Source organism: Dipodomys merriami, unplaced genomic scaffold (genome assembly GCF_024711535.1).
Source record: "Dipodomys merriami isolate MVZ:Mamm:240054 unplaced genomic scaffold, mDipMer1.0.p SCAF_106, whole genome shotgun sequence".
Classification (NCBI taxonomy): domain Eukaryota; kingdom Metazoa; phylum Chordata; class Mammalia; order Rodentia; family Heteromyidae; genus Dipodomys; species Dipodomys merriami.
In genome coordinates this window covers 3,203,129-3,228,054 of record NW_027202338.1, presented here as the reverse complement: position 1 = coordinate 3,228,054, position 24,926 = coordinate 3,203,129, and the positions used below count along the sequence as shown (strand labels likewise).

Sequence of the window (24,926 nt, the reverse complement as noted above, 5' to 3'; positions counted from 1 at the left end):
GGGGGGGGGAGTCCTGGGGCTTGAACACTAGGTCTAAGTGCTGTCCCTGAGCTCCTTTTGCTCAAGGCTAGCACTCTACCACTTTGAGCCATAGCACCACCTCTGGCTTTTTTTTTTTTTTCTTTTCTGGCCAGTCCTGGGACTTGAACTTAGGGCCTGAGCCTGGGCACTATCTCTGAGCTTCTTTTGCTCAAGGCTATCATTCTGCCACTTGAACCACAATAGCACTTCTGACTTTTTTCCATGTATGTGGTATTGAGGAATTGAAGCATGGGCTTCGCGCATGCAAGGCAAGCACTCTACCAGTAAGCCACATTCCCAGCCCCTCACTTTTGCCTTTTTATGTGATGTACTGGAGATAAAAGTCTCACTGCCTGGGCTGGCTTCCAACCACAATCCATCAGATTTCAGCCTCCTGAGTAGCTATGACTACAGGCGTGAGCCATTGGCACCCAGGTTTACAACAGATTTGTAGACTGAATTCACCTTACCCAGGCCTGGGGAACAGGGAAGCCTCTGCCCAACAAAAACAAAGTACAGTGTCCACTGAGGAGTGGCAGAAGCCAGCTTCAGAAAGCAGAAAAGGGAAGCAATAGGAAGGAGCAGGCTGGCCATGGATTGTCACACCTGTAATCTCAGCAGGCTGAGATCTGAGGATCGTGGTTGGAAGCCAGCCCACAAGAGTTGGGCATGCTCAGCACACACTCGGCCCTTGAGTCAGAGCCTCAGACCTTCTTTGGGGATCAAGTCTGCACTGCATCGATCCAGTTCCTCCTAGACAGGGGGAACAGGGACCAGCAGGGCCTGTCGGTTCAGATTCTTTAGGGTCTTTTTGTGCATTCCTCCCCATCTCCTCCCGCCCCCCCCTTCCCGCGTTCGAGTCAAGACCCTTTACAGTGAGCTGGGTTTTATGTCGTGGGCTTGAACTCAGGGCCTGGCCGCTGTCCTTGAGCTCTCCTTGCCCAAGGTTAGCCCTCTACACTTTGAGTCACAGGGCCACTTCCTGTTTTCTGGTGTCTCATTGGAGATAAAGAGTCTCATGGATTTTCCTGCCAGGGCTGGCTTCGAACTGCGATCCTCAGAGCTCAGTCTCCAGCGTAGCTAGGATGCCAGGCGTGAGCCACTGGCGCCGGCTGCAGTGTATGTCCAGCTGGAGGGGTTGGGGGGGGGGGGGGACAAGCGTCCCCATGACCGCCGCCCCAGGAAAGAGGCATCGCGGTTCTGCCTTGGGGAGGGGATTCCAAGCCAGTGACTGGCGTGGACACCTGCCCTGTCGTGTGTCCTGTCAGTCAGGTTCCGCGACAGCAAGTCGCCGGGAGCCGTGGCAGCCTCTAGGGCACTGAGGCGGGAGGAGAGTTTGTTCTAGAACAAGGCACAATATGTGCCCTGTGGTCATCGATCATGGGTGTCACCCCAGGCCGGATGACGTGGTGCTGGGGGGGGGTGGAGAGCGGCGGGGGGGCGGGGCTGGGGGCTCCCCGCCCTTCCGCCCCACTGACCCCCCTTTCCCCCCATCCCCCCCCCCCCGCAGTGTACCATTGGGTGGAGATGCGGACCAAGATGCGCATCATGGGCTTCAACGCGGAAGCCGTGAAGCCGCTGAACGAGGAGGCGGCGGCCGAGCTGGGCGCCGAGCTGCTGGGCGAGGCCACCATCTTCGCCACGGCGGGCGGCTGCCTGGTGCTGGAGTACTGGCGCCAGCAGACGCAGCGGCGCCGCCAGGACTCGGAGCGGCTGGCGGCCTGGGAGACGCTGCGGGTGGAGGTGGGCCGCCTGGGGCTGGCGCTGGAGACGCTGCAGGCGCAGGCGCGGGAGGCGGCGCCGCGGGCCGCGCTGGACGAGCTGCGGGCCGCGCTGGGGCCACTGCAGGCCGAGCTCCGCGACCTGCGCTCCCGGGGCGGCGGCGGCGGTGGCGGCGGGGCCTGCAGAGGGCCACCGCCGCCGCCGCCGCAGCCCGGGGAGCGCGACGACTGAGGTCCCGCAGCCGGGTCCCTGCCGGCGCAGGCCCCGCCCCCTCTGCCCCACGCCCCTCCCACCCCAGCAAGCCTGGCAGCGGCCACGCCCCCTCCCGTGCACGCTCCGCCCACACCAGTGCACCGGGCATCGGCCACGCCCCCTCCTGTGCTCGCTCCGCCCACACCAGTGCACCGGCCCCGCCCTCTCCCCTCTACCCCAGCGTGCAGGGCAGCGCAAACGCCCCTCCCACCCTCCCAGTCACCGCAGGGAAAGCTGCTTTGGCTTCTGGCTCTTCATTCACCAAGGTGCCCAAATGCAGGGGGCTCCCCAAGCCAGCCCCTCTTCCTGGGCCCAGGGTGCACCCCAACTGGCAGGCTAGACAGGATAGGGGGACCCCCGGGCTCATCTTCCCTTCCCCTGGGGGCTCCCCGTGTCCTTCCTCGCTGCCCCCTGCTCTCCTAACTCAGGGATCCCCATAAACTTCCACCCAGATCGGCTCCCCAAGCACCTTCAGGGCCCCCCCCTCCCCACCCACCAGCCCTGTCACCTGCCTGACTTGCCCACCCCACCCCACCGCTTCTCCAAAGTGGATGCCACCGAGTTCTGTGTCTTCCCAATTCTATTTTTTAAGACTGTACATGTTTTGTAATTAAAGGAGCTTTGGGTAAGGAACTGTCTTTGGACCTTGTGTATAAACGGCGCACAGGTACCCAAGTTAGGAAAGCAGCGGGAGGGTTTTAGTATAAAAGTAGGGGTAGCCATCCTGGGAGCATGTCGGGAAACTGAGGCTAGGGAATGCTAATTCCACCAAGGAACTTGAGAGTTTCTGGCCTCCCCCGGGGTGGCGTAGGTTTGGAGCATGTGCACTGGAAGAGATAGATCTCAGCTTATAAAAACGGCAGGTTTATTGAGCAAGGGCTTGTATTCAAGAAGCCAAGGAGCCTCCTCTCCTTCTCCTTGCCCCCCAAATCTCCCCAGGGGACCAAAAAAAAAAAAAGGCCTAGTGTCCCTAGGGGACAAAAAAATGGCCTGGACCCTGAGCCCTATCCAAAACAAAAACAAAAAACCACGGAGGTTTCAAAAAGTTTCAGCATCTGAATTCCTCATAGAAAAGGGAAAGGAGCAGAGGAGATGGAAGGGTCCCCAACCTGGAACACCTCCCCTTAAATAGCTGCCCCATACGAGGCAATCTTGGGCCAATAGCATTAAAAAATTCCCACACCCCATTTTATCAAAACCAAGGAAAAAAAATTTCCCTTTCCCCCCAATCCCAAATATATATATATATATATTTCTTTTTCTTAAAAAAAAAAAAGACAAAAACAAATCGAAGGCATTAAGCGTTAAAGTGAATCTAGAACAAGGGAACATCAAATTCCCTTCTTCCTTCCCCCTTACTGCGGGGTTACTTGGTACATCCCCAGCAGAGGAACCAGCCCCAAGGGGATGGCAGAGGGGGAGGGACTAAAGGATGAAGGCTCCCCAGCCAATCAGCAGCCAATATAGGTATGGGCGTGGTGCTGGAGAAGCCACACCCCCTTGAAAATTTCCAAGTGGGATTGGGGGAGGGAGGGGGAGGAGAAAGGGTGAGAAGATGCATTCCCGTGTAGTCTTCAGCAATTCCAGGTCAAGTTGAGGCAGGGAAAGCAGGGTGACCGGCGGGGTGTGCAGAGGGGAGAAAAACAGGGTTTTCTGGGTTCCTGTGCTTAGGGGGAACCCCGCTTCTTCAGTTCCTGGATAAAGGCTGGAAGGCAAAGGAAAGGCAAGAGGTCAGGACCTGTCTCTTCCCCCTTTCCTTCCAAACCAGATTCTTCAAGACAGCCAGGATGCCTCAAAGATAAATATATAAGCGAACCAAAACCACCTCACCTTCAATTATTTCCTCTTTCATTTTCTGCAACTCCTTCCTCACCTCTTCCAGAAGCTCCTGAAAATAAAAAAAACCAATCAAGAGGCTGGGAAGGTGGCTCAGTGGTAGGACGCTTGCCTTGTATACCTGAGGTCCTGGGTTCGATTCCTCAGCACCACACAAGCAGGAAAAGCCAGAAGTGGTGCTGTGGCTCAAGTGGTAGAGCACTAGCCTTGAGCTGAAGAGCTGAGGGACAATGCCTGGGTCGAGTTCAGGCCCCACAATTGGCAAAAATCAATCAATCAAGGGGGGGGGCACCATGGAGCAACATCTCAAGGCCCCCTCCCTTTCTTGGTGGCTGAAAGACCAGAGGAAGGCTGAAGACTCATTCCTTCCCACACCTAGTTTGTGACACAGCTGGTTACCACCAAGGTCACACAATGAACATTAGATTCTATAGGTGATTTCAAGATCCTGGGGGGCGGGGACGTACTGGAGAATTTCCAGTACCAAGTCAGGCAAAAGCATCTTAGGCTCCTGTCAATTCCGATAGATAATGGGTGGCTGGAGCCACTGGGCTAAGGAGGATTCTGGGCACTCAGCAAGATAAGATTCCTAATGTCTGTCACAGGCACTGGAGATGGGAGATGTGGTATGTAAGTTCTCCCCAACCCCAATCCAATCTCTTTTACATCTCAGACTGGAAAATCAAGGCTTCTAAGCCTTCTCTGAGACCACTGAGGGCATTGGGTCAGGCTTTGGACCTGGATCTGCCTTCTTCCTCGGCCCCTTTTGTGATGGAAGTCCCTCCCCCAAGCTACCTGTTTCACTCTCTCCAGGTCTGACTCATCACCAGAGCTGTGCGTTGAGGGTTGGGTCTCAGAGTTGGTGAAGGAAGCCGCTGACTTCATCCTGGAAGAGTGAGTGCCATCAGTGAGCTCTTCCTGCCGCGCTTCCCATCCCAGGGTCCCGTTATGTTCTTACTTAACACATCACACAAATCTAACTTTTTTTTGAAGGGGAGGACATGGCACCCAAAAATCAATGGCTCACCTTGGCAGAGTTGTGCTGTTCTTCTCCCAGGGTCTCCGCACAGGCTCTAAGGGATGGGAGACAAACCAAAAAGATGAGCTGGCCCCACCTGATTCCACACAACACTCCCCCCACCCCCCCTCAGGAGACTACATTCCTCCAGCAGTAGTTTCAGACTCTCTGGGAGTGTTTTGAGAACAGGGCATTCTGGGATTTGTAGTTCCTATAACTGCACTGATCTCTCACTCACCACTCTGGGCGGGGACTCTGGGTTCGGGCTCCTCCTGCTGGTGGGAAATAAAAACTATCATGAGCCAGCCCTGCTGCTCATTTCCTCTTCGAGGTTCAAAGTCAGCCCAACCCTGTCTGTCACACACCCTTTCCTCCTCAAGACCCCTACCCTGATGCAACACCCTAATTCACACAGGAGAAGCAGGGCCCCTAACTTACACTGGCAGATTCGTCTTTGGAGGTCTTCTCCCCAACTTGTGTGGCTTTCCTTCTGCAGGAGAAAAAAAAAGCAAGGTCAAACTTGAACTGTTCAACAGCCCTTCCCCACCAAGAAACTTGGCATGATAGGACACACCTGTAATCCCAAGCACTAAGGCTGAGGCCAAAGGATATTAAGTTCAGGCCAACTTTAGCCATATGGTAAGAAGCTATCTCAAAAAGATCACAGGCTGGAGGCTAAGTTCCATGTCTAAGACCCTGGGTTTCTCTCCCCAGCACTGGGGGTGGGGTGAGGGAAGATGGGATGAACAGCTTAAAAATATTAAGAAGCCAGGCACTGGTGGCTCATGCCTGTAATACTAGCTACTTAGGAAGCTGAAGTCTGTGGTTCAAAGCCAACCTGGGCAGGAAAGTCTGGGAGACTCTATCTCCAAAGAACCACCAAAAAGCCAGAAGTGGAGCTGGGGCTCAGGTGGCAGAGCATCAACTGTGAGTAAGAAAGCTAAGGGAGCCGGGCGCCGGTGGCTCATGCCTGTGATCCTAGCTACTCAGGAGGCTGAGATCTGAGGATCACAGTTAAAAGCCAGCCAGGACAGGAAAGTCCGAGAGACTCCTATCTCCAATAAACCACTAGAAAACCGGACGTGGTGAGCGCTCTACCACTTGAGCCACAGCACCACTTCCGGTTTTCTAGTGGTTTATTGGAAATAAAGAGTCTCACGGACTTTCCTGCTGGAGCTGGCTTTGAACCGCAATCCTCAGATCTCAGCCTCCTGAGTAGCTAGGATTACAGGTGTAAGCCACGGGTGCCCAGCTCCATAAGGTAACTCTTAACCAAAGAAACAATGAATCTGATTAGCTTCCCCCACCCATGTGAAGCCCAGGAGAACGGGGGCGGGCTCAGGCTCACCTCCGGGCAAACATGGCATTCATCTCTTCCATGAGCCCCCCGCCTGTGCTTCGACCACTCTCAGCTTTGGGGGCCAGGGACCCCCCTGATGTCTCCTCCTGCTGGAGAAGTTAAAGAGAGGAAGGGCTTAAGGGCTGGCCTCCTCCCTTGGTCCCCTCAGGCCCTCCTCCCTTGTCCCCCCCACACCCCACAATTTCCACCTTCTTACCCTGCTCACTTTCCTGAGTTTGGCTCCGGCAATGGCTGCGGCCAGGCCGGGGGCCCCAGACCCACCACCACTAGGGCCCTGTGCTGTAGGGAGAGGGGGTGCAGGGGGTGGGCCTCCCCCTGTTCCATGTCCTGCAGCAGAAACTCCAGAGGGGGGCAAGCCTGGGGGTGGGGGAGGACCAGGAGGAGGAGGTGGCCCCGGAGGGGGAGGTGGTCCCCCCGCTGGGGGAGCAGGTGGGCCTCCTGAAATAAGACAGAGGGGTTGCTCAAAGAGACAGCCTCCCTCTCCCCCATCCCTGTCCAGCTCAGCCCCCAGCCCCCTTTCCTCCAGGGAGCACTGCCCCCCGCCCCCCAGCACCAGCTCCAGGCTCAGTTTGTGCCTCACCTGCATTGGACACCCGGCGTTCCATGTGCCGCTCGGTGTGCTCCTGCTGACCCAGCTGGGGCCTGGGGAGGGTGGCGGAGAGGCAGCCCTTAGTCCAGGTCATACTGTGGCCCAGGGTCACTGCCCATCCCCACCCAAGCCTGCCTTTCCGGGGTGAGGGGTGTCCTGAGAGACCAGGATGTGAGCACGCTGGCTAACTCTCAAGAAAACCTGATTGCTTGGGGTTCCTGTAACACCAGGAGTTTCGTGAACCCCTTGGAAGGAAGAGTTGAGGGGGAAGATGACCTGAACTCTTTTTTTTTTTTTTTTGCCAGTCCTAGGGCCTGAACTCAGGGCCTGGGCGCTGTCCCTGAGCTCCTTTGGCTCAAGGCTAGCACTCTACCACTTCCAGCTTTTTCTGTGTATGTGGTAACTGAGGAATCGAACCCAGGGCTTCATGCACGCTAGGCAAGCACTCTACCACTAAACCATACTCCCAGCCTAACCTGAAATCTTGTGTGCTTCTCACCTCCCTTTGCAAGATGGAAATCTAGAAACTGAAAGCTGGGGGGGGGAGGGGGGGGCTGGACTCCAGTGGCTCTAGAACATTCTAGAACTCGGGCAAAAAGTTTAGGTTCCCACCTTTTCTGCTGCTCCATCTCCTCTGGGGAAGGGCCATTCTGGGCTGACCAGGGGGGCGGTGCTTGGATGGCAGGAGGCCCACCTGCTGGGGTGAGGACAAGAGGGCACTGAGCTTTCTGGGGATGACCCTGACACCCTCACTCAGAAGCAATTCTGTCACCCGAGCTGCTGTCAAAGTGGACACTGTTGTGACACCTGAGGACAGGGACATCCATCACTGCGCCTACCCGCAGCAGCCCCTTCCCCTCAGCTATGTAGGTTGGAACCTGTAGGAACAAGCTTGCGTCCCCCGCTGACTAGGCTCCCTTGCCCTGTGGCCCTAACCTGAGGGGCAAAGGGCCTCTTCCCCAGGCCCCAGCCACGCCCACCACCTTAAGCCCACAGAGCAAGCCCCTCCCTCAGGGCTGACAGTGACCCAGGAAGCAAACTCCTCCCTCTGCTGGGTGATTTTTTTCAGGCCTTCAGACTCAAGGTCATCCTCAGGGTCCTTCCTCTTGGCATCTCCAGGGGGCTAATGGGAAATGCAGAACTTGGGCCAGCTGCCCTGGTCCTATGCCAGAGCCTGCATTTGACCTGACCCCCAGATGTCTTTCAGTGCATGCATTAAATAAAGTATAAGAGATGCCAATTGGAGACTTCTCAGTGTGTGTGCCACTTTCTATGTCCTGGGGCTTGAACTCAGGGCCTGGGTGCTGTCCCAAGGCTGGTGCTCTACTGCTCAAGACACAGCTCCATTTCCAGCTCTCTCCAACTTCAGGTGCACTCTTGATGAATAGCACCCCAAATCCCCACTGGAGAGACTTTAATATCAATGCCTAAGAAAAGCCTCGGGAGACTCGATCTCACAGACTGTGAATGTGCAGGTCACCAGGTGTCCTGTCCCCTTAAGCATCATGAGTTTTGTACACAGGCACCTGCATGCATGTACATAGAAGCCCATGAAATCCTCATCAGAATTTTCCACCCAAGCAACAAGTTAGCTGTCTTAGAAATGGGTACAACTGAGGCCCAAAGTGGCAGAGCCACTGTTCAGGCCCCACACCACCATCTAGGAGCACCCTGTGCCTGCCCATATCTCTGTTTTGGCAGGGCTGCCTTTTGAACTGAGGTCTAGACTGGCTGTTCTACCATGGAAGCCACGCCCACCGCCCTGGCCACGCCCACCGCCCTGGCCACGCCCACCAAGACTAACCTTCCAAGGCCTCTAGGGCACTGGCCATGCCCGTGGCAAACTGGGCTGCATCTTCCTTACTACCGAAGTTGAGACCCCAGACCTGGCGGGCATCACGCCACTGGTGGAAGCTGGGTGTGGCCTGGTTGTATTTGACACCTCGGACGATGGCACAGTTGATGACCACCTGGGAGGGGCAGAAGAGGGAGTAAGGGGGTGACCCGTGTAGGGGTGGGGGCTGCAGCAGACGGGGAAGGCAGGGGGGCGCCTGTACCTGCTGATCCTGCTGCATCTTGCGGCCCACCACACGGAAGGAGTTGGCCGTGGGGTTGTGGTAGATCTGGACCCGGCTGTAGGTCTGGGGACCCGTGCCCGCGGGCAGCCACTGCTTACTGCTGTCATCGTACAGCATGACCATGGCCCGGCTCGAACACACAACTGTCTCGCTGAAGGGAGAAAAGAGAAAGGGGGGACGGGGCAGTCAGCATCTCTATCTGGGTCTGTCCGGGACACACAAGGACAGTGCCAGCGTCCATGGAGGGGTGAGGAAGGGAGCTGGGACTGGCCAGACAATGTAGCACATGACTGTAATCACGGCCACTTGGGACGATTGTGGCCTTACTGCTTACAAAACACGGTGGACAGAAACTGGACCAGAGAGAGACACCCAAACAGACAAGGAAGGAGAGAGCCAGCTAAGCTGCTGCCCTCATGGACCTCGCTGCCCTCAGTTTCCCTGACTTTCCAGACTGAACAGTCACATGGCTCCCAATTCAGGAAAGATGAGGAAACAAGAGGCCCAGGGACTGACCCCTAGTGACCCCCAGCCACCCTATTCCCTGGGGGCACAGTTACATCCCATAGGATCTTCTAGAAGGTTCCATGGCTTTCCACTACCACTCTCCCAGGAGGAACTAGGCTCCCAGACAGGGAAGTAACCTGGCCAAGGTCACTCAGACAGGGGAAGTAGAGGAAAGCCACCCCACCCCCACCCAGCTTGTTTCTGAAAAGAAGAAGCTGGTGGTCAGGAGGTTTCCGGGGGACAGACATGACACCCCACAAGGATTGTCTCCAGAGAGCCCTGGGGACTGGGGCATGACACCATCAGTGAGAATTGGGGGACAGGGAAAGAACCGAAGCAGGCCCAGCTGTGGGTCCCTGGCTAAGGGACTGAGCCTGGTACCCCAACTTTGCATACTTCAGGTATCTTATCCAAGTCACCCCTTTCCCAGGGCACCAATCTGTTGCCACTGGAGTCCTTTAGGAGAGCCCCTGTTGTGTTGGGCCCAGGTGAGGGCGGCTTCCAAGGCCCAGAGACATAGAGTACAGAGCCTCAGGTCACACAGCTATCTGGCTGGGTAAAGTAAAGCCCTGAGGCCAGGCTACCTGGCTTAGACCCAGAACTGCGTGGGCCCTCTCCAAACCTCAGGTGCTATTTCCAACCAAGCACAGCCTCGAGGGGCTGTTTCAGGCTCCAGTGCCCCCTGCCAGAGCAGGGTGAAGGCCCCACCCACACCTCTCACCCACACCCAGGGCAGACTGTGGCCAGGTGCCCAATCGCTGAGCCACCCTGCCTGCACTTTGTCCCTTCGGGTGGCCCTGCCCTAGCCAGGCAGAGGGTGGGATGGAGAACTCACTGGATGGTGGCTGGGGACCCTGGGCTTGTCCTGCCCTCTTCCAGGGCTTTAGGAGCCCAATCCAGCAGCCAGAAGGAGGCTCTCCTGTTCCCCAAAACTCCAGCTCCCAAGAAAGACAGGGGCCCGAGTTCTGACGCCAGGGACCTGTGTCTCACACCTGTAATCCTAAGCAACTCAGAAGGCTGAGATCTGAAAAATCACTGTTTCAAAAGCCAGCCCAGGGCAGAAAGGTGAGACTCTTGCCTCCAATCAACAAGCAAAAAGCCAGAAACAAAACTGTGGCTCAAGTGGGAAAGCAAAAAATCCTTAAACAAGAACACTAACAACAAAAGCCAAGTAAATATGTAACTTGGCACTGGTGCCCCATGTCTGTAATCCTAGCTTCTCTAGAGGCTGAGATCTGAGGATCGAGGTTCAAAGCCAGCTTAGGCAGGAAAATACATGAGACTCTTATCCCCTTCGAACCACTAAAAAACCAGAAGTGGGGCTGTGGCTCAAAGTGGTAGAGCACTCGCCTTGAGCTGAAGAGCTCAGGGACAGCGCCTAGGCCCCAAGTTCAAGCCTCAGGACACACACACACATACCCCACACACACAATTTAAAGACAAAAAAAAGTAGTTTTAAAAAACAACAAGGTGAGAAGGATATATTTGGACAGAATGGTAATCTATGCTACACAGAGCTTTCTGAGTATGGCTGACTGAGAGGAAATGGGGGCTGGGAGAAACACATTTCATATCCTTTTACCCTTTTCAACAACTTCACTGTTTCTTACCTTTTTCTTTTTAGGGGGAAGAGGGAAGAGGGAAGTTAAGACAGAGTGGTGAAATCTTCTCTGTGGTGGTAAGGGCTGAACCGTGGGGCCTTGAGCAGGCTAGGTAAGCAACTCCACCCCTCCAGCCGAGTCGACAACCCGAGTTCTGGCCAGGTCCACAGCCCAGGCTGGTGTCAAAATTTGTGATCTGGGCCTGGTGCTGGTGGCTCACGCCTGTAATTCTAGCTACTCAGGAGACTGAGATCTGAGGATCGAGGTTCAAAGGAAGCCCAGGCAGGAAAGTCTGTGAGACTCTTTATCTCCACTAGAAAACCGGAAGTGGTGCTGTGGCTCAAGTGGTAGAGCACTCGCCTTGAGCTGAAGAGCTGAGGAACAGCGCCCAGGACCAGAGTTCAAGCCCCATGACCAACAAAAAACAAACAAACTTGTGATCTGGGCTGGGAAGGTGGCTCAGTGGTAGAGTGCTTGCCTTACATGCATGAGGCCATGGGTTCGATTCCTCAGTACCACAAAAGCAGAAAAAGCCAGAAATGGCACTGTGGCTCAAGTGGTAGAGCGTTAGCCATGAGCTAAAGAGCTGAGGGCCAGTGCCCAGGCCCGGAGTTCAGGTCCCACCACCAAAAAAAAAAGCTTGTGATCCTCAGGCCTCACACTTCCCATAGCTAGATTACAGGTGTACATCACACCTGGCTGTTCCTTTTTTTAAGAAAAAAGAAAAAAGAAAAATCCTGGGCTAAAATTACCTGTAAAAAACTAATTTGTTACTTAAGTAAACAGAAGTATATTCTAAGATGGAGTGGAAAATCCCACAGGCAGAAAGTAAGGGGGCTGAGGTGAAATCTAGTAATCTCCTACATTTCACTTCTACCTTATAAGAGAAAGTATCAATCCCCAGACAGCCCAGGAATCAGCCCTCCTAACCCCCTTGCTGTCTCTGAATCTCAGATTCCTGCTCTAGAAACTGGAATTCACTGGGCTTGCTGTAAGGATGAAGAATGGACAGAACCCAAAATCAGAACCTGACACTTGTCATACATTCCATAAGTGTCCTGATAGGAAGCAGGGGTGAGCCTCCCATCACTGGTGGTAATCAAGCCCAGAGACTACAGGTAACAGAAGCCTTCCAGATTCTGGTCTTGCCCTTCCCCCATTCCTCACTCCCCACCCCCACAACTTACCCCATAGCCTCCTTACACCACAGCCTTGTGACAAACACACCTTCCCAAACTATAAATAATTTTCTCTGAAGCAACTCAGGTTAGGGAATGATCTAGAGCCTGCAGGGCTTGTGTGGTTTCCGTTCCACTGTCTCCTTCCTAGTGAGCCTCAGTTTCCTTTAAGTGAACACAGAAAGTAATTAAGATTCTCGTGATTGCTGAGATTACAGGCATGTACCACAGCACTTGGTCCATCTGTCAACTGGGGGAGGGAAAGGAAGATATACACAAGATTGTCAAACAATCTACCCTAGAATCATAGTAGGAATTATACAAAGGCAAACACCAAGTACAGTGCCTGGCCAAGAGTAGATGTTTGGCTTTTAAGGTCTCACCATTAAAAAAAAATTAACAGTATTTCACTATTCTGTAAGAAGAAAGGAACTCAAATTCTTCTTGAATCCTTTTCACTTGAGATTCTCAGACCTCTGACCCCTTTCAAAGCCTTCCCAGAGCCCAGTTCCGGGATACGGCAAATATTTGTCAAACTGGAAGGAAAAAGAGAGAGAGAGAGAGAGAGAGAGAGAGAGAGAGAGAGAGAGAGAGAGAGAGAGAGAGAGAGAGAGCGTGGGAGAGCACCATATCTTGTAATTTTCCATCTTTTTCTTATCCTCCCTTCCATTTGCCCCCAGGACTGTCCCTCAGCCAAACCAGACAGCAATTTGTCCATCCCAGCCTCCTCCCACATCACTCAAGCATTTGAAGGCCCTCCAGCCAGGCCTTTCTCTTTGAGCCTCAGTTTCCCCAGCTGGAAAGACAGGCACAGGGAGTTGGTTTTTGAGTCTCAACTCTTCTTAAAGGAGTCCACCACAGGAGTCCATTAAGAGACAACCCTTCCCCCCACCCCCTTCCCCACCTCTCCAAAGGTGAGCAACTCAGTGTCCTCCCCATCAGAGAGGCAGGAGGAGACCTGGCTCCAGGCCACAGCCAGAGGGGCCCCTGCGGGCGGGCAGGAGGCCGGGCCAGGCTCTGCTCCTGCCCTTTTACGGTCTCAGCCGTGAGCGATCCAGTGCTAACTCGGTCGGACATCCGCCATCCGCCTTCCCCGGGGCTAGGGACCGGAAACGGGTGGGGGGGAGGGGTGGGAGAGGCGTCCCCAGGGGAAAGGGGGGGGGGAGAAGGAAGAAGACAGCCACTAGGTTCCAGGGCTGGGGGTGGGGTGGGGAGGAGTGTGAGTTGGGGTACACCATGTGCCAGGCCCTGGGTTCTGTCCCCAGCACCCGGCCAGAAAACAAGCTGAGAGCTGGAGTCAGTGTGCTGCCCCCACTTTCCCTAGAGACTTTTTTGGGGGGGAGGCAGGCAGACTCGGGGTGTGTGAGTGTCCTCTAGGGCCGAATCTTCCAACAGCCCCTCTGACATCTAAAAGGACAGGCAGGGGTCAGGGGATCCACCAGAGGTCCTACCCAGATGGCAGAGGCCAGGGGCGCAGGGGAACGCGCGGAGGGCAGCTGTGGATACCAGGGGGTTAATCCCGGCTGTCTCCCCCTCCCCCCCCACGCCGGGGGCTTGGGGGGCAGGAAGTCCCAGAGAGAATGGAGGAAGGGAGATAGTATTGTCAGGCGCTGGCCCCAAGGGAGGGATTATGGGGGTCAGGGGAGGGGAGATGGGGGGGGAATGAGGAGGGGGGACGGCCCCGCCCACAGGTGAGTCCGGGAGTCCTAGAAAAGACCGAATCCGTGGGTCCCCAGGGCCCCTCACCTCCAGATTAAATTCCTGGGAAGATGGGCTGGGTCCCAGGGGATGGGGGGGGGTTGTGCACAAGGCCATGACCTTGAAGCTTTCCAGCGCCCCCCGCACCTCCTCCAATCCCAGAGCTGGGGGTGGGGTGGGGGCGCCCGGGCGAGCGAAGCAGCTGCCCCAGAGTCCCGGCCCGCCCCCCAACCAGCTGTCCCGACAGGTGAGTCCGAAGACAAAGGCCCCCTCCCCCAGCTGCCGCACCCCCTCCTTCCCGCCCTCCCGCCGGCCCTCCTTCCTTTCCCCCGGGCCGCCAGGTGGGGAGAGAGGGGGGCCGCCCTCCTGGCCCCGGGCCCGGGGCGCCGCCCAGGGCACTGTCGTGGGTGCGGGGCGACGGGGGAGGGGTCCCCGAAACAGACCCTCTCCAGGCTGCGCCTGGACCCGCGGGTCCGTCTCCCCGGTGCCATAGGATCACCCCCCAAAAATGTAGGGGATCCAGAAGTACCCCTTAAGTTAAGCAGCGCAGTCCCTCACTGACGTGTGTGAGTGTGTGTGTGTGTGTGTGTGTGTGTGTGCCAGCACCACGGAAACGGGGTCCCCGCAATTCAGGCTCTGCGGCTCCGGATCGCTTCTAGAGCTTGGGGTGTCCCTCACCGACACCCCTTACGAGTCCCCCCTCCCGATGTCTCCGCTGGGGTAAGTATGAACCCCGTCTCGGTCCAAGCCACCCCCCCCACCCCCCGGGGGAGTCCTCGGCCAAGTTGGGAGTCCTCAGGCAAAGTCTTTCAAAAGGAAAATCTGGGGAAGTCTTCAGGGGCCCCCCCAAATCTGAGGGCTGTGGAGGGAACCTGGCCCGCCCCGCCCCAAGCCTGGGGGAGTCCGACACGAGCGGCGGAGAGTTTACGATCCGCTCCCGAAGGCTCGGCTCCAAAATTGAGGTTTCTCCCCCCACCAAGTCCGGGCACTCCCCCCAAATTCCAGCCCGGAGGGGACCTGGGGGGGACAAAGGCGGGGCGGGGAGCGAGCGATCGGGGTTCGGGGCTCACCTCATGGCTGCGCGGAGGGCGGCGCGCCCGCGGGCGGGGCTCCCGGGGCGGCCCTGGCTGGAGGTTCGGGGGTTCGAGGCTGGCTCCCGCGCGTCAGCGTCCCCCGGGGTCCCGCCCCATAGAGTCCGGCTTCCTGGTGTGTGGGGGGGGTACGGCGGGAACGGGGGCCGGGCCGGGCTGGGGGGGGTCTCCGGGCGTCTTCTCTCAGCGGTTCGCAGAGCGGGTTCGGGGCGGCGGAGGGGGGGTGCGGCGGCGCCCCCCGGCCGGCGGCGGCGGCGACAATGTTACTCTACTACTGTACTTCGCTACATCTCCTTCCAAAATTCCACTCCCCGCGCCCACAATGCCCCGCGCCTTAAAGGGGCCGCGCCGCCTCCCGGCGAGGGGGTGGGGCGGGACGGGGAGCGCGCGGGGCACCGCGACGCGGAAGTCTCCTCGCTTCTCTCCCCACCCCCCAGCGCTCTAGCACCCGGAGCGGGGTGCGGGGGTTGCACCCTGGACCTCACCTTCCCCTCCCCCAGAGGAAAAAAAATAAACTGTCGGGGTGAGGCGCAAACTTAGTAAAGGACAATGGATCCACTATGAGAACCTGCGATCTCAGCCGCGGCTCCGCGCCTCCCGCCCTGCCGTCGCCCGGGCACCTCTCCGTCGAGTATATTCCACACAATTTGGGGGGGCATGGGGACGAGGATGACCCCCCCACACCTAAATAGTCTCTAAAGCATCCTCCCTTCCAAGCCCCCGGTAGGAAGCCTTTCTCCTCAGGTCGCAGCTAATTCAGCAGGGGTTACTAAGGGGTGAGTGGGGCGGGGGAGGGGAGGGCAAGCGAGGCCCCACCCCCCTGCTCTCCCCCCTCCCACCCCCCCCTCTTCGGAGGTGAGGAGGAAGTGGGCCAAGGGGGCGCGGCCGGCCGCTGACTCACCGCCTCCCCGCCGGAGGGTCCGGGGCGGGGTGGGGGTGCGGCCGGGCCGGGGGTGCAGCGCTGGCAGGGGATGGGGGGAGGGGGGGGAAATCCTGCGTGGATAAAACCTTCCCAACCCTCTCCCACGCGCATGCCCCGTTATGACTTGGTGTGGCCCACCGGCTGCACGCGGTCCCCGCGATCCTGAGGGCACGGGTGGGGTGGGGAGGTCCCGGCACCGTTGGTGCCTCAGGGGCTCGGGGAGGTGTGTGTGTGTGTGGGGGGGGGTTTGAACCCTGAAACCCCTGCGGGGCTTCTGCAGCGGCCCGGCAGGCCCCGCCCCGTGACGTCACGGAGGCCACGCCCCCGTGTGGAGTGCCACCTGGCCTGGGCGGGGCGCGCCCGCCGCCCGCGCTTGGGCTTTTTGAACCAATCGGTAAAGTGACACCTGGAGGTAGGGACTCAAGTCTGGTTCCTGATCTTTTGTGCGACGCCCGGGATCACTGAAAGCCGGAAGGATGGATGTACAAACCCACCCTCAGGGGTGGCGTGTGGGCCCCGCCTCCCCTGCCCGGGCTGCGGTCCCTGGCCTCCTCCACCTGGGAAACACCTTCTAGGCAGGGCTGGGAAGGTGACTTAATGGTGCTCTGAAGAACTGAGTAATCTGCTCCCTTCCCCTACCCCCTCTGGGAGACCTTGAACCCCGCTGCACCAGAGGTATAATTGTGTCTCCTCAGGCTGTGAGTAATTTTGGAACCGGGCTAGACACTCAACCCAATCAGGCTCACAAACAGCAGCTCAACAAACGTCTGTCTAATTGATTGAGAACTCCGCTCATGATTTTGCTACCCAAGTCTTTCTCTCCTATGGGTGGAAATGTACAAATGGGAGAAGTGAGGTTTTAGGCTTCACCTACCCTGTAAGCAGGAATTGGCAAGCGTTTTTCTATAAAAACCTAAATTTTAGACAAGACATCGGTCTGGTTGACTTCTTTTTTTCCTTTAGGGGTGCTGGGAATTGAACCCAGGGCCTTCTGTAGGGTAGGCAAGTATTCTACCACTGAGCAAAACTATCAGCCCATAGGAGGACACATGTCTGTACTTTTGTAATCCTGGTCCTTGGGAGACTAAAGTAGGAGGATCACAAGCCTGAGGCCAACCTGAGCAGAAAATTCACTAGAGTCCAAAAATACCAAGAAAGTGTTAGAATGCTAGCCAAGCAAGCCCAAGACCTTCAGTTCAAACCCCAATATAGCCCAACAGGAAACAAACTCAGAGAATTAAATTTTTTAAATAGCTTCCTTAGTCATTTTCTTATCATACATATCCTCCTGTTTTTATTTTCCTCACCACACTTGTCACTATCTGAGATGCCTTTCCATGTTGGTCTCCTCGTTTGCCAAATTAGGTTTAGTCTTGTAAGTAGGGCCTGGTACACAATAGGTGCCTGCTATATATTTGTAGAGGACAAAATTTTTAATAAAAAAAACATTTTGAATTTTTTTTGGGGGGTCTGGTTGTGGGGCCTGAACTCTGGACCTGGGCGCTGTCCCTCAGCTCTTCAGCTCAAGGCTAGCGCTCTACCACTTGAGCCACAGCACCACTCCGGCTTTTTTCTTTTTGCTTATGTGGTGCTGAGGAGTTGAACCCAGGGCCTCAGGCATGCAAGGCAAGCGCTCTACCACTGAGCCACCTTCCCAGCCCATATTTTGAATTTTTATGTAAATAAAAGTTAATAAGCCAGGGAATGGTAATTCACACCTGTCATCCTAGCTACTCTAGAGACTAAGACCTTAGCCGGGTGCCGGTGGTTCACGCCTGTAATCCTAGCTACTCAGGAGGCTTAGATCTAAGGATCAAGGCTCAAAGCCAGCCTGGGAATGAAAGTTTGTGAGATTCTTATCTGCAATAAACCCGCTATAAAACTGGAAGTGGTGCTGTGGCTCAAACGATAGAGCGCTTGCCTTGAGCTGAAGAGCACAGGGACAGCGCCCCAGCCCAGAGTTCAAGCCCCACGACTGACAAACGTAAAATAAAAAAGTTAACATCACAATTTTCTCCTACCTTCCCTCAAAAAACAGATGAAGCCAGAAATGGTAGTATACACCTGTAATCCCAGCACTCAGGAGGCAGAGGCAGGAGGATCCTTAGTTCCAGGTCAACCCAGGCTATTAAAGTCTTGCCTGGGGGGGAAAGAAAAGGAAATTAGGAAGGAAAGAGAATTTTGTTGAGCTAGTTGATCTCTCAAGATCTGTTCAGTTCTCTTTTTGTCTGTCTATCTATCTATGTATCTATCTATATTCGCCAGTCCTGGACTTGAATTCAGGGCCTGGGCACTGTTCCTGAGCTGCTTTTGCTCAAGGCTAGCACTGTATCGCTTGAGCCACAGCACCACTCCCGGCTTTTTCTGTGTATGTGATGCTGAGGAATTGAACCCAGGGCTTCTTGCATGCTAGGCAAGCGCTCTACCACTGAGCCACATTCCCAGCCTCAATATTTTTTTTGAAAACAAAACAAAAAAACATTAGGTTGATTTTTTGGCTTTTTTTTTTCTGGTCTGAATGATGGTGGTGGAATTCCCCCTCTCTCATAAGACTTTCTTTGAGAGGAAGTAGGAAGAAGGGGAAATAAACATTGTGAGGTTCCTCCATAGGCTGGCTTTCCTTCCACTCTTCCACATAGCTAGGGAAGAGAGAGTACTTCTCTTCCTCATGTCCATTGGAACCCCAGTTGAGCAAGTTGTCCCCAAAAGACAGACATCAAGCCTCCAAGTCTGCATTGGAGTGGGAGTTGATGGTCTTTCCAGGTCCACCCCGCCTCTTCTGTAACACAAAATGGGGAGAGAGGAGAGAGTTAACAGCCTTCCTCTGGCCAGCCAGCACGTACCTGGCCTTCTAGAAACCCCTCCTTTTTTTTTGCCATTGCTCTACCACTTGAACTAGTCTGATTTTCTGGTGGTTTATTGGAGATAAGAGTCTTATGGACTTTTCCTGCCTGGGCTGGCTTTGAACCACAATTCTCTGATCTCAGCCTCCTGAGTAGCTAGGATCACAGGCTTGAGACACACGCACCCAACCATGGAAGATTTTTTTGAGGCTGGGAATGTGGCTTAGTGGTAGCATGCTTGCATAGCATGCATGAGGCCCTGGATTCAATTCCTCAGTGCCCCATAAACTAAACATAATAATAAAATTATTTTTAAGTTATTTTTAACTCAGCCTCATGCTTCCTGTTGGCAGTTTTGACTTTTGTTTGTTTGTTGTGGCTAACTGGAAATAAGAGTTTCACAGACTTTCCTTCCCTGGCTGGCTTTGGATGTTGGTCCTAAGAGCTTGGCCTCTTGAATAGTTAGGAATGAGACCCCTGTTCTCATGTGAGGCATGACACTATTCCTTTTGTTTTGGAAACAATGCTGGAGCTGGCCTTGAACTCTAAATCTTCCTGCTTGTACCTCCTTGGTAGCTGGGATTACAGATATGCATGTACCACTATGCCCAGCTCCTCCTCCTGTTTTTGTTTTTGTTTTTTTCCCTGTTGTGGGGCTTGAACTCAGGGTTTGGGTGCTGTCCTGAGGGGTTGGCTTCGAACCACAGATCTCAGCCTCCTGATAAGCTAGGGTTAAAGGCCTTAGTCACCGGCTTCTGGTTTTGAGGGACTACCATAGACAACATCCTCAGTCCATTAGACTTGTCTTGGGGTAGACAGTAACCACAAAGACTAGAGTTGGACATGTGACCCATCTACCCAATCAGACACAGGCAGGTGGTCAGTCACATGACTCAATGTGGCCAATAAAGAGTGATCTGGAGATCCAGCTCAATTATGGAGGAATTAGCTAGCTGTCTCTGCTGGGGACAGTAGGCAGGTTGGATGTGAGCCTAGAATGACAATTTTTGTTACCCTACATGGGAATGAAGCCAGTTCTGAGAAAATAAAGTAGTTCCTAATGCCATCTATCTTGACAACTGGCTGTAGCCTTGTAACTCCCCAATGTCCTCAATTACACGGCCCAGTAAATTCCGTGGTTGGCTTTCCTTGGTTATATTGAATTTCTGGCCCTGACAACTCAATCTTGCCATACCTCCTTCTGCTGCTGAACAATTACCAGCAACCCTCTCTCATCCATATGATAACTAAACTCTCTTCTCTGCAGTGCAAAGTCATTGGGCCTCCGGATTCCAGACTTCTCCCTTGTCTCCAAATCCATGTTCTTTTCTACTCCACTCTTGCATCTTCAGATGTCTTCAAATATCTCCTCTGCTATCCACATCCAATGATGGCCTCTCTTGACTAAGACTTAGGTGATCTCTGCTCTGCATTCATCCTCAGGAACTGTTCATTATATTGCCTACACGTTTCTACCTTATTCTTATTTGGAATGAGAGGATGCACAGTTCTCTGTGTCCCCTTCTACCTAGTATAGTGCTTTAGGGCCTGGTATGCATAGATGAGGCAAACTCCTTGTTCAAGTTCCTCAGCACAGGCTGGGAAAGTAGCTCAAGTGGTAGGTTTCCTGCCGAGCATGCTCCAGCTCCTCCTGAGTTCAATCTCCAGTGCAGTGAGAAACCAAAGCAAAATCCCCATCAACAAGTAGGCTGGATCATGTGTTCCTAAGGGACACAGTCCAGAGTACAAGCTGGAAGCTGGGGATGTAGCTCAGGGGTCAAGCCTATCATTGTTGAAGGCCTTGCAGGCTAAAGATGAAGGGGGTGGAGGTGGTGGGAAGGCGGAAAAGACAGAGGATTCTTACCTCTGAGTGTTCCTCTGAGGCCTTGCAGAGCCGAGAATAAGCTTCTGCTATGATGGCCGCCCTGGGGGGGAGCAAAAGAGAGCCCAGCTTCAGGATGAGACCATCCTTCTCCAACCCCCCCCCCATGCCACCCCAGGGTGACTCACTTGCAATGCAGCCCTCCCCCAGGAGGTAAATCCACAATGTCCTCAGAGACCAGAGTCCTGAAAACCGAATTTAGGCTGGGGGGCTTCTGTGCAGAGGCATACAGAGCTGAGGAAGAGGTAAGGGTTATAGAAAGCAGATATTTGCCAGGTCTCCTCCCTCTGGGCACTGACTGAGTGCCCCCTCAGCTAGCTCACCAGCCACTCTGTGGCCCAGTGCTTCATCCAGGGCCCGCTCCCTCTGGATCGCATCCTCGCAGGGCCTTGGAGCTCCTGGGAAGCAGACTAGAACGCAGGTCATATTGTCCAGGCTGCCCTGGATAGGGTGGAGAAAAGGAGCCTGCTGGGAGAGGGTGGAAGGCTGTGGCCCAGGGGCTCCATGCCTTCAGAGACATGGTGGCATCTCACCAATCCTGGTGTTCCATTTCCCCTCACCAACTTGGTTATGCCAGACTCCTTAGTTTCTCAACCATGTGCCTGGTTTAGACTTTGCTCTCTACAGTCCTAGCCTTGCCCTAGTTATAGCGGGCCATGTCCGTCCTTTATCTAAGGATCCGCCCCCTGTGCTTTCTAGTAAACAGAAGTGGGATTTGAACTCTGGGGCTCACAGTTACTGAGTAGATGCTTTACTACTTGAGCCAATCTGGTCTCTCCCTCCCTCCCTCCCTCCCTCCCCCCCATACTGGGATTTGAAGTCACAGCCTGGTCACTGTCCCTGAGCTTCTTTTCTTTCTTTTTTCTTTCTTTCTTTTTTTTTTTTTTTAAAGTTGGTCATGAGGCTTGAACTCTAGGCCTGGGCTCTGTTTCTGAGTTCTTCAGCTCAAGATGAGGGCTCTACTACTTGAACCACAGCGGCACTCCAGGTTTTCTGGTGGTTAGAGAGAAGAGTCTCATGGACTTTCCTGCCCCAGCTGGCTTTGAACTGTGATCCTCAGATCTCAGCCTCCCGAGTAGCTAGGATTGCAGGCTTGAATCACTAGCGCCCAGCTCCTGAGCTTTTTTTGTTTAAGTCTGGTGCTCTAGCACTTGAGTTATACTTCCCTTTCCAGCTTTTTGGTGGTTAATTGGAGATAAGAGCCTCACAGACTTTCTTTGCCAGGGCTGGCTTCGTACAGCAATCCCTAGCTCACAGCCTCCGGAGTAGTGAGCCACAGGAGCCTGGCTGTTTTCTGGCTTTCAAATGTGTTGATACTGGGAGCGAACACATGCAACTTGAATTCAAGACCTTAACTTTTGTGCTAGAGGCTAGCCCTCGCCCCATGCTGGCCACGCCCTCCCCGAAGCCACGCCCACTCAGCCCCACCCCTTTCCGTCTGCCCATCCAATCCCCGCCTCCCTTTCCTTCCACACGTGCAACCCCGCGTCCCGCCTCCGTCCAGGACCTTGCACAGGCACGTGTCCAGGAGCTGCGCGCAGAGCAGCTCCGGGGCCAGGCCCAGGCGGAGGCGCGAGCTCACCAGCCCCGCCAGGGCAGCCCCGGACATCGCGTCCCACACGCCGTCGGAGGCCAGGAGCACGAACTCATCCTCGGCGCGGCGTGCCAGTGCAGCCACCTCTGGCTCTGCTGAAACCAGCTGCAGCTCGGGGGGCCTCCCCGGCGCTTCTTTGTAGGCAAAATCGCCCAGTGCTCGCGACACGGCCAGAGAGCCCTCGACGCGCCGGCGACGGATGGTGCCACCCGCGTCGTAGATGCGCTCGCGTTCCCGGGGCCGGAGGGGACGATGGTCCTCGGTGCTGAAAGCCACGGTGCCGGCGCGGCTCAGCACGGCTCGGGAATCGCCGCAGTGCGCCAGGTAGAGAAATCGCGGGGAGACCAGCAAGGCCAGAGCCGTGGAGCCTCCGGGGTCCCCCCGGGGCCAGAGCTCGCGCAGGCGCTCGTCCGCGCTCAGGAAGGCTCGGCGCAGCGCCTCCCGCACACCCTCGGGCTCCCGGGGAGCCGCGCCCAGCTCTCGGAACACGTGGCCCGGCAGGTGTCGAGCGCCGAAGCGGGCTGCTCGAGTCCCGCCGTGGCCGTCCAGGACCGCGAAGAAAGCCCAGCCCGGGGGCAACCCGGGGATGGAGAGCCAGGCGCAGTGCGCATCCTCCATGCGCGCGCGCCAGCCCTGCGCCGCGCTCGCCCCGAAGCGCAGGCCCCACGACGGCGCCGCACCCCCGTGTGGCCGCTGGGAGCATCGCGGCACGGCGGGACGAGGCTGAGGCCAATCGGGGGCCCGGCCCCCCGCCTCCTCCTCCTCCTCCTGATCCTCCTCGTCTTCCTTCTCCGCCCCCTCTCCCTTCCGAGTCCTCCAGAGGAGACGCTCCAGCAGACGGGCCAGGGCCGCCATCCTTCCGTCCAGGGATCCGGAAGCCTCCACCCTGGGCATCTACCCCGCCCGTCACTTAATCTCTCCGCTGTGAGATTTTAAAACCAACTAAATCTCCTTCCTGTCCTTTGACCTGAACTCAAGTCGGGTCACTCGCAGGAATTGCGTTCTTAGATGTTGCTTTTCCACATCTTCAAAGAAGAGTTTAGGACCTAGGTGGGGGGGGGGGTGGCTGGGAAACAGAAATGTAATTGATAGCAACAAACGAGTACATAGCTCTAACCATGTACCATGTGGCACACTCTATTATACATCACCATTAATGGTTTACAGAAGAGGAAACTGAGTCACAGAAAAATGAAGCAGTGTAGCCTGGAGGTGAGGCTCAAGGAGTTGGCGTCTATTTGGGAAAAGTAAACAGTATTGTGGTTACATTGGCTCTAGGATCTATTCTCCATAACTTTTTGCTCTTTTGCTCAAGGCTAGTGCTCTACCACTTGAGTCACAGCTCCACTTCTGGTTTTCTGGCGGTTAATTGGAGATAAGAGTCTCATGAACTTTCCTGCTAAGGCTGGCTTCCAACCATGATCCTCAGATCTCAGCCTTCTGTGTAGTTAGGATGACAGACATGAGCCATCAGCACCCAGCTAACACAATTCTTGACTACCAGTCCTAGCCCTGCTGAACCCAAGCTCTGCCCATTTTAGTGACAAGTTGCCAGTCTCAAACCTTTAAACAGTTGTTTTTTTTTTTGTTTGTTTTTTGTTTTTTTGGTCAGTTGTGGGTCTTAGACTCCGGGCCTGGACATTGTCTCTCAGCTCTTCAGCTCAAGGCAAGTACTCTACCACTTGAGCCACAGCACCACTTCCTGTTGTCTGATGGTTAATTGGAAATAAGAGTCTCACTGACTTTCTTGCCAGGGCTGGCTTTGAATGGTGATCCTCAGATCTCAGCCTCCTGAGTAGCTCGGATTACAGATGTGACCCACCAGTGAGGGGCTAACAGTTATTTAGTGACTCCTTCAGGATCCTGACACTGAGCTTTAATTACTTTCTCTTTTAGATCCTATCCATCCATTCAAGACCACAGCCTAGTACCCTCACAAATTTTGCAATCCTAGTATCACTCTCCTCCAGCCCTGCCACCCAAATCTAGCTAGTCTAGCTTTCTTCCTTCCAGATTAGGGCCATCTTCTGGGTCTCTCCCCTTCCTGAACCAATTATTTTCTATTTCCTTTAAGCAATGTCTCTAGATATAGGTTGTGCCCCATTGTTTGAATAATTCTATTTTAGCATGAGTTCCATCTGTGTTTTTGATCTCCCCTTCTTCACTTCATTATTATTAGCCAAGTACCAGTGGCATCCTGTAATCCTAGTTACCCGGGAGGCTGAGTATCTGAGGATCTCGGTTCAAATCCAGCCCACGGAGGAAAGTCTGTGTTGAAGAGTGCTAGCCTTGAGCAAAAGGAGCTCAGGGCCACGGGGACCTGAGCTCAAGCCCCAGCACTGGCAAAAAAGAAAATGGAAAAAAAAAACTGGAAGTGGAGCTGTGGCTCAAGTGATAGAGCACCAGCTTTGAGGGAAAAAGCTAAGGGACAGTGCCCCGGTTCTTAGTTCAAGCCCCATTACCAGCACAAAGAAAAAGAAAATCTTTCCTAACACTGTACTTTTCCTTTCCATTCTGGCGGCTAATCTAGGCCTGGACCCTACCGCCCAGACCCGCCCACCACAAGACCACCCTAAATCTGCCCCAACTCACCGTGATACACACAGCCTTAATTCTACAGCCCCTTCACCCTATCCCAAACTCCACACCCTTGGCTCTAAAGATTGCTCCCCTTTGGGGCAGGCCTCGCCCTTTAGGGGTTTGTCCACTCCATTGGATCCCCACAGTCCTAGAA

The 24,926-nt window shown here is 55.0% G+C and overlaps 3 protein-coding genes across 8 annotated transcripts; 1 reads left to right on the top strand and 2 right to left on the bottom strand.

Annotated features, from left to right (window-relative positions):
* The first annotated feature begins 1,548 nt into the window (after window positions 1–1,548).
* On the top strand, window positions 1,549–1,974 carry LOC138811494 (optic atrophy 3 protein-like). Its single transcript, XM_069999202.1, has one exon. The coding sequence runs from the start codon at window positions 1,549–1,551 to the stop codon at window positions 1,972–1,974; it is 426 nt and encodes a 141-aa protein (XP_069855303.1).
* Window positions 1,975–2,838: 864 nt separating this feature from the next.
* Window positions 2,839–15,270, bottom strand: LOC138814018 (vasodilator-stimulated phosphoprotein). Of its 6 annotated transcripts, none has more exons than XM_070002779.1 (13): window positions 14,931–15,270; window positions 8,856–9,027; window positions 8,603–8,768; window positions 7,411–7,495; window positions 6,790–6,851; window positions 6,406–6,647; window positions 6,198–6,295; window positions 5,288–5,339; window positions 5,088–5,121; window positions 4,859–4,904; window positions 4,627–4,717; window positions 3,826–3,883; window positions 2,839–3,700 (listed from the first exon to the last, which is right to left on the bottom strand). In XM_070002779.1, the coding sequence occupies exons 1-13, from the start codon at window positions 14,933–14,935 to the stop codon at window positions 3,663–3,665; spliced, it is 1,149 nt and encodes a 382-aa protein (XP_069858880.1). In that variant the 5' UTR covers window positions 14,936–15,270; the 3' UTR covers window positions 2,839–3,662. The 6 variants fall into 6 exon arrangements, with proteins under 6 accessions (XP_069858880.1, XP_069858871.1, XP_069858861.1 ...); XM_070002770.1 differs by having other exon boundaries at window positions 6,198–6,298; window positions 14,931–15,269; XM_070002760.1 differs by having other exon boundaries at window positions 5,088–5,124; window positions 14,931–15,268.
* A 2,945-nt stretch (window positions 15,271–18,215) lies between these two features.
* On the bottom strand, window positions 18,216–23,047 carry LOC138811870 (probable protein phosphatase 1N). Its single transcript, XM_069999809.1, has 5 exons — window positions 22,106–23,047; window positions 20,922–21,039; window positions 20,727–20,832; window positions 20,581–20,641; window positions 18,216–18,652 (listed from the first exon to the last, which is right to left on the bottom strand). The coding sequence occupies exons 1-5, from the start codon at window positions 23,045–23,047 to the stop codon at window positions 18,590–18,592; spliced, it is 1,290 nt and encodes a 429-aa protein (XP_069855910.1). The 3' UTR covers window positions 18,216–18,589.
* Window positions 23,048–24,926: the final 1,879 nt, after the last annotated feature.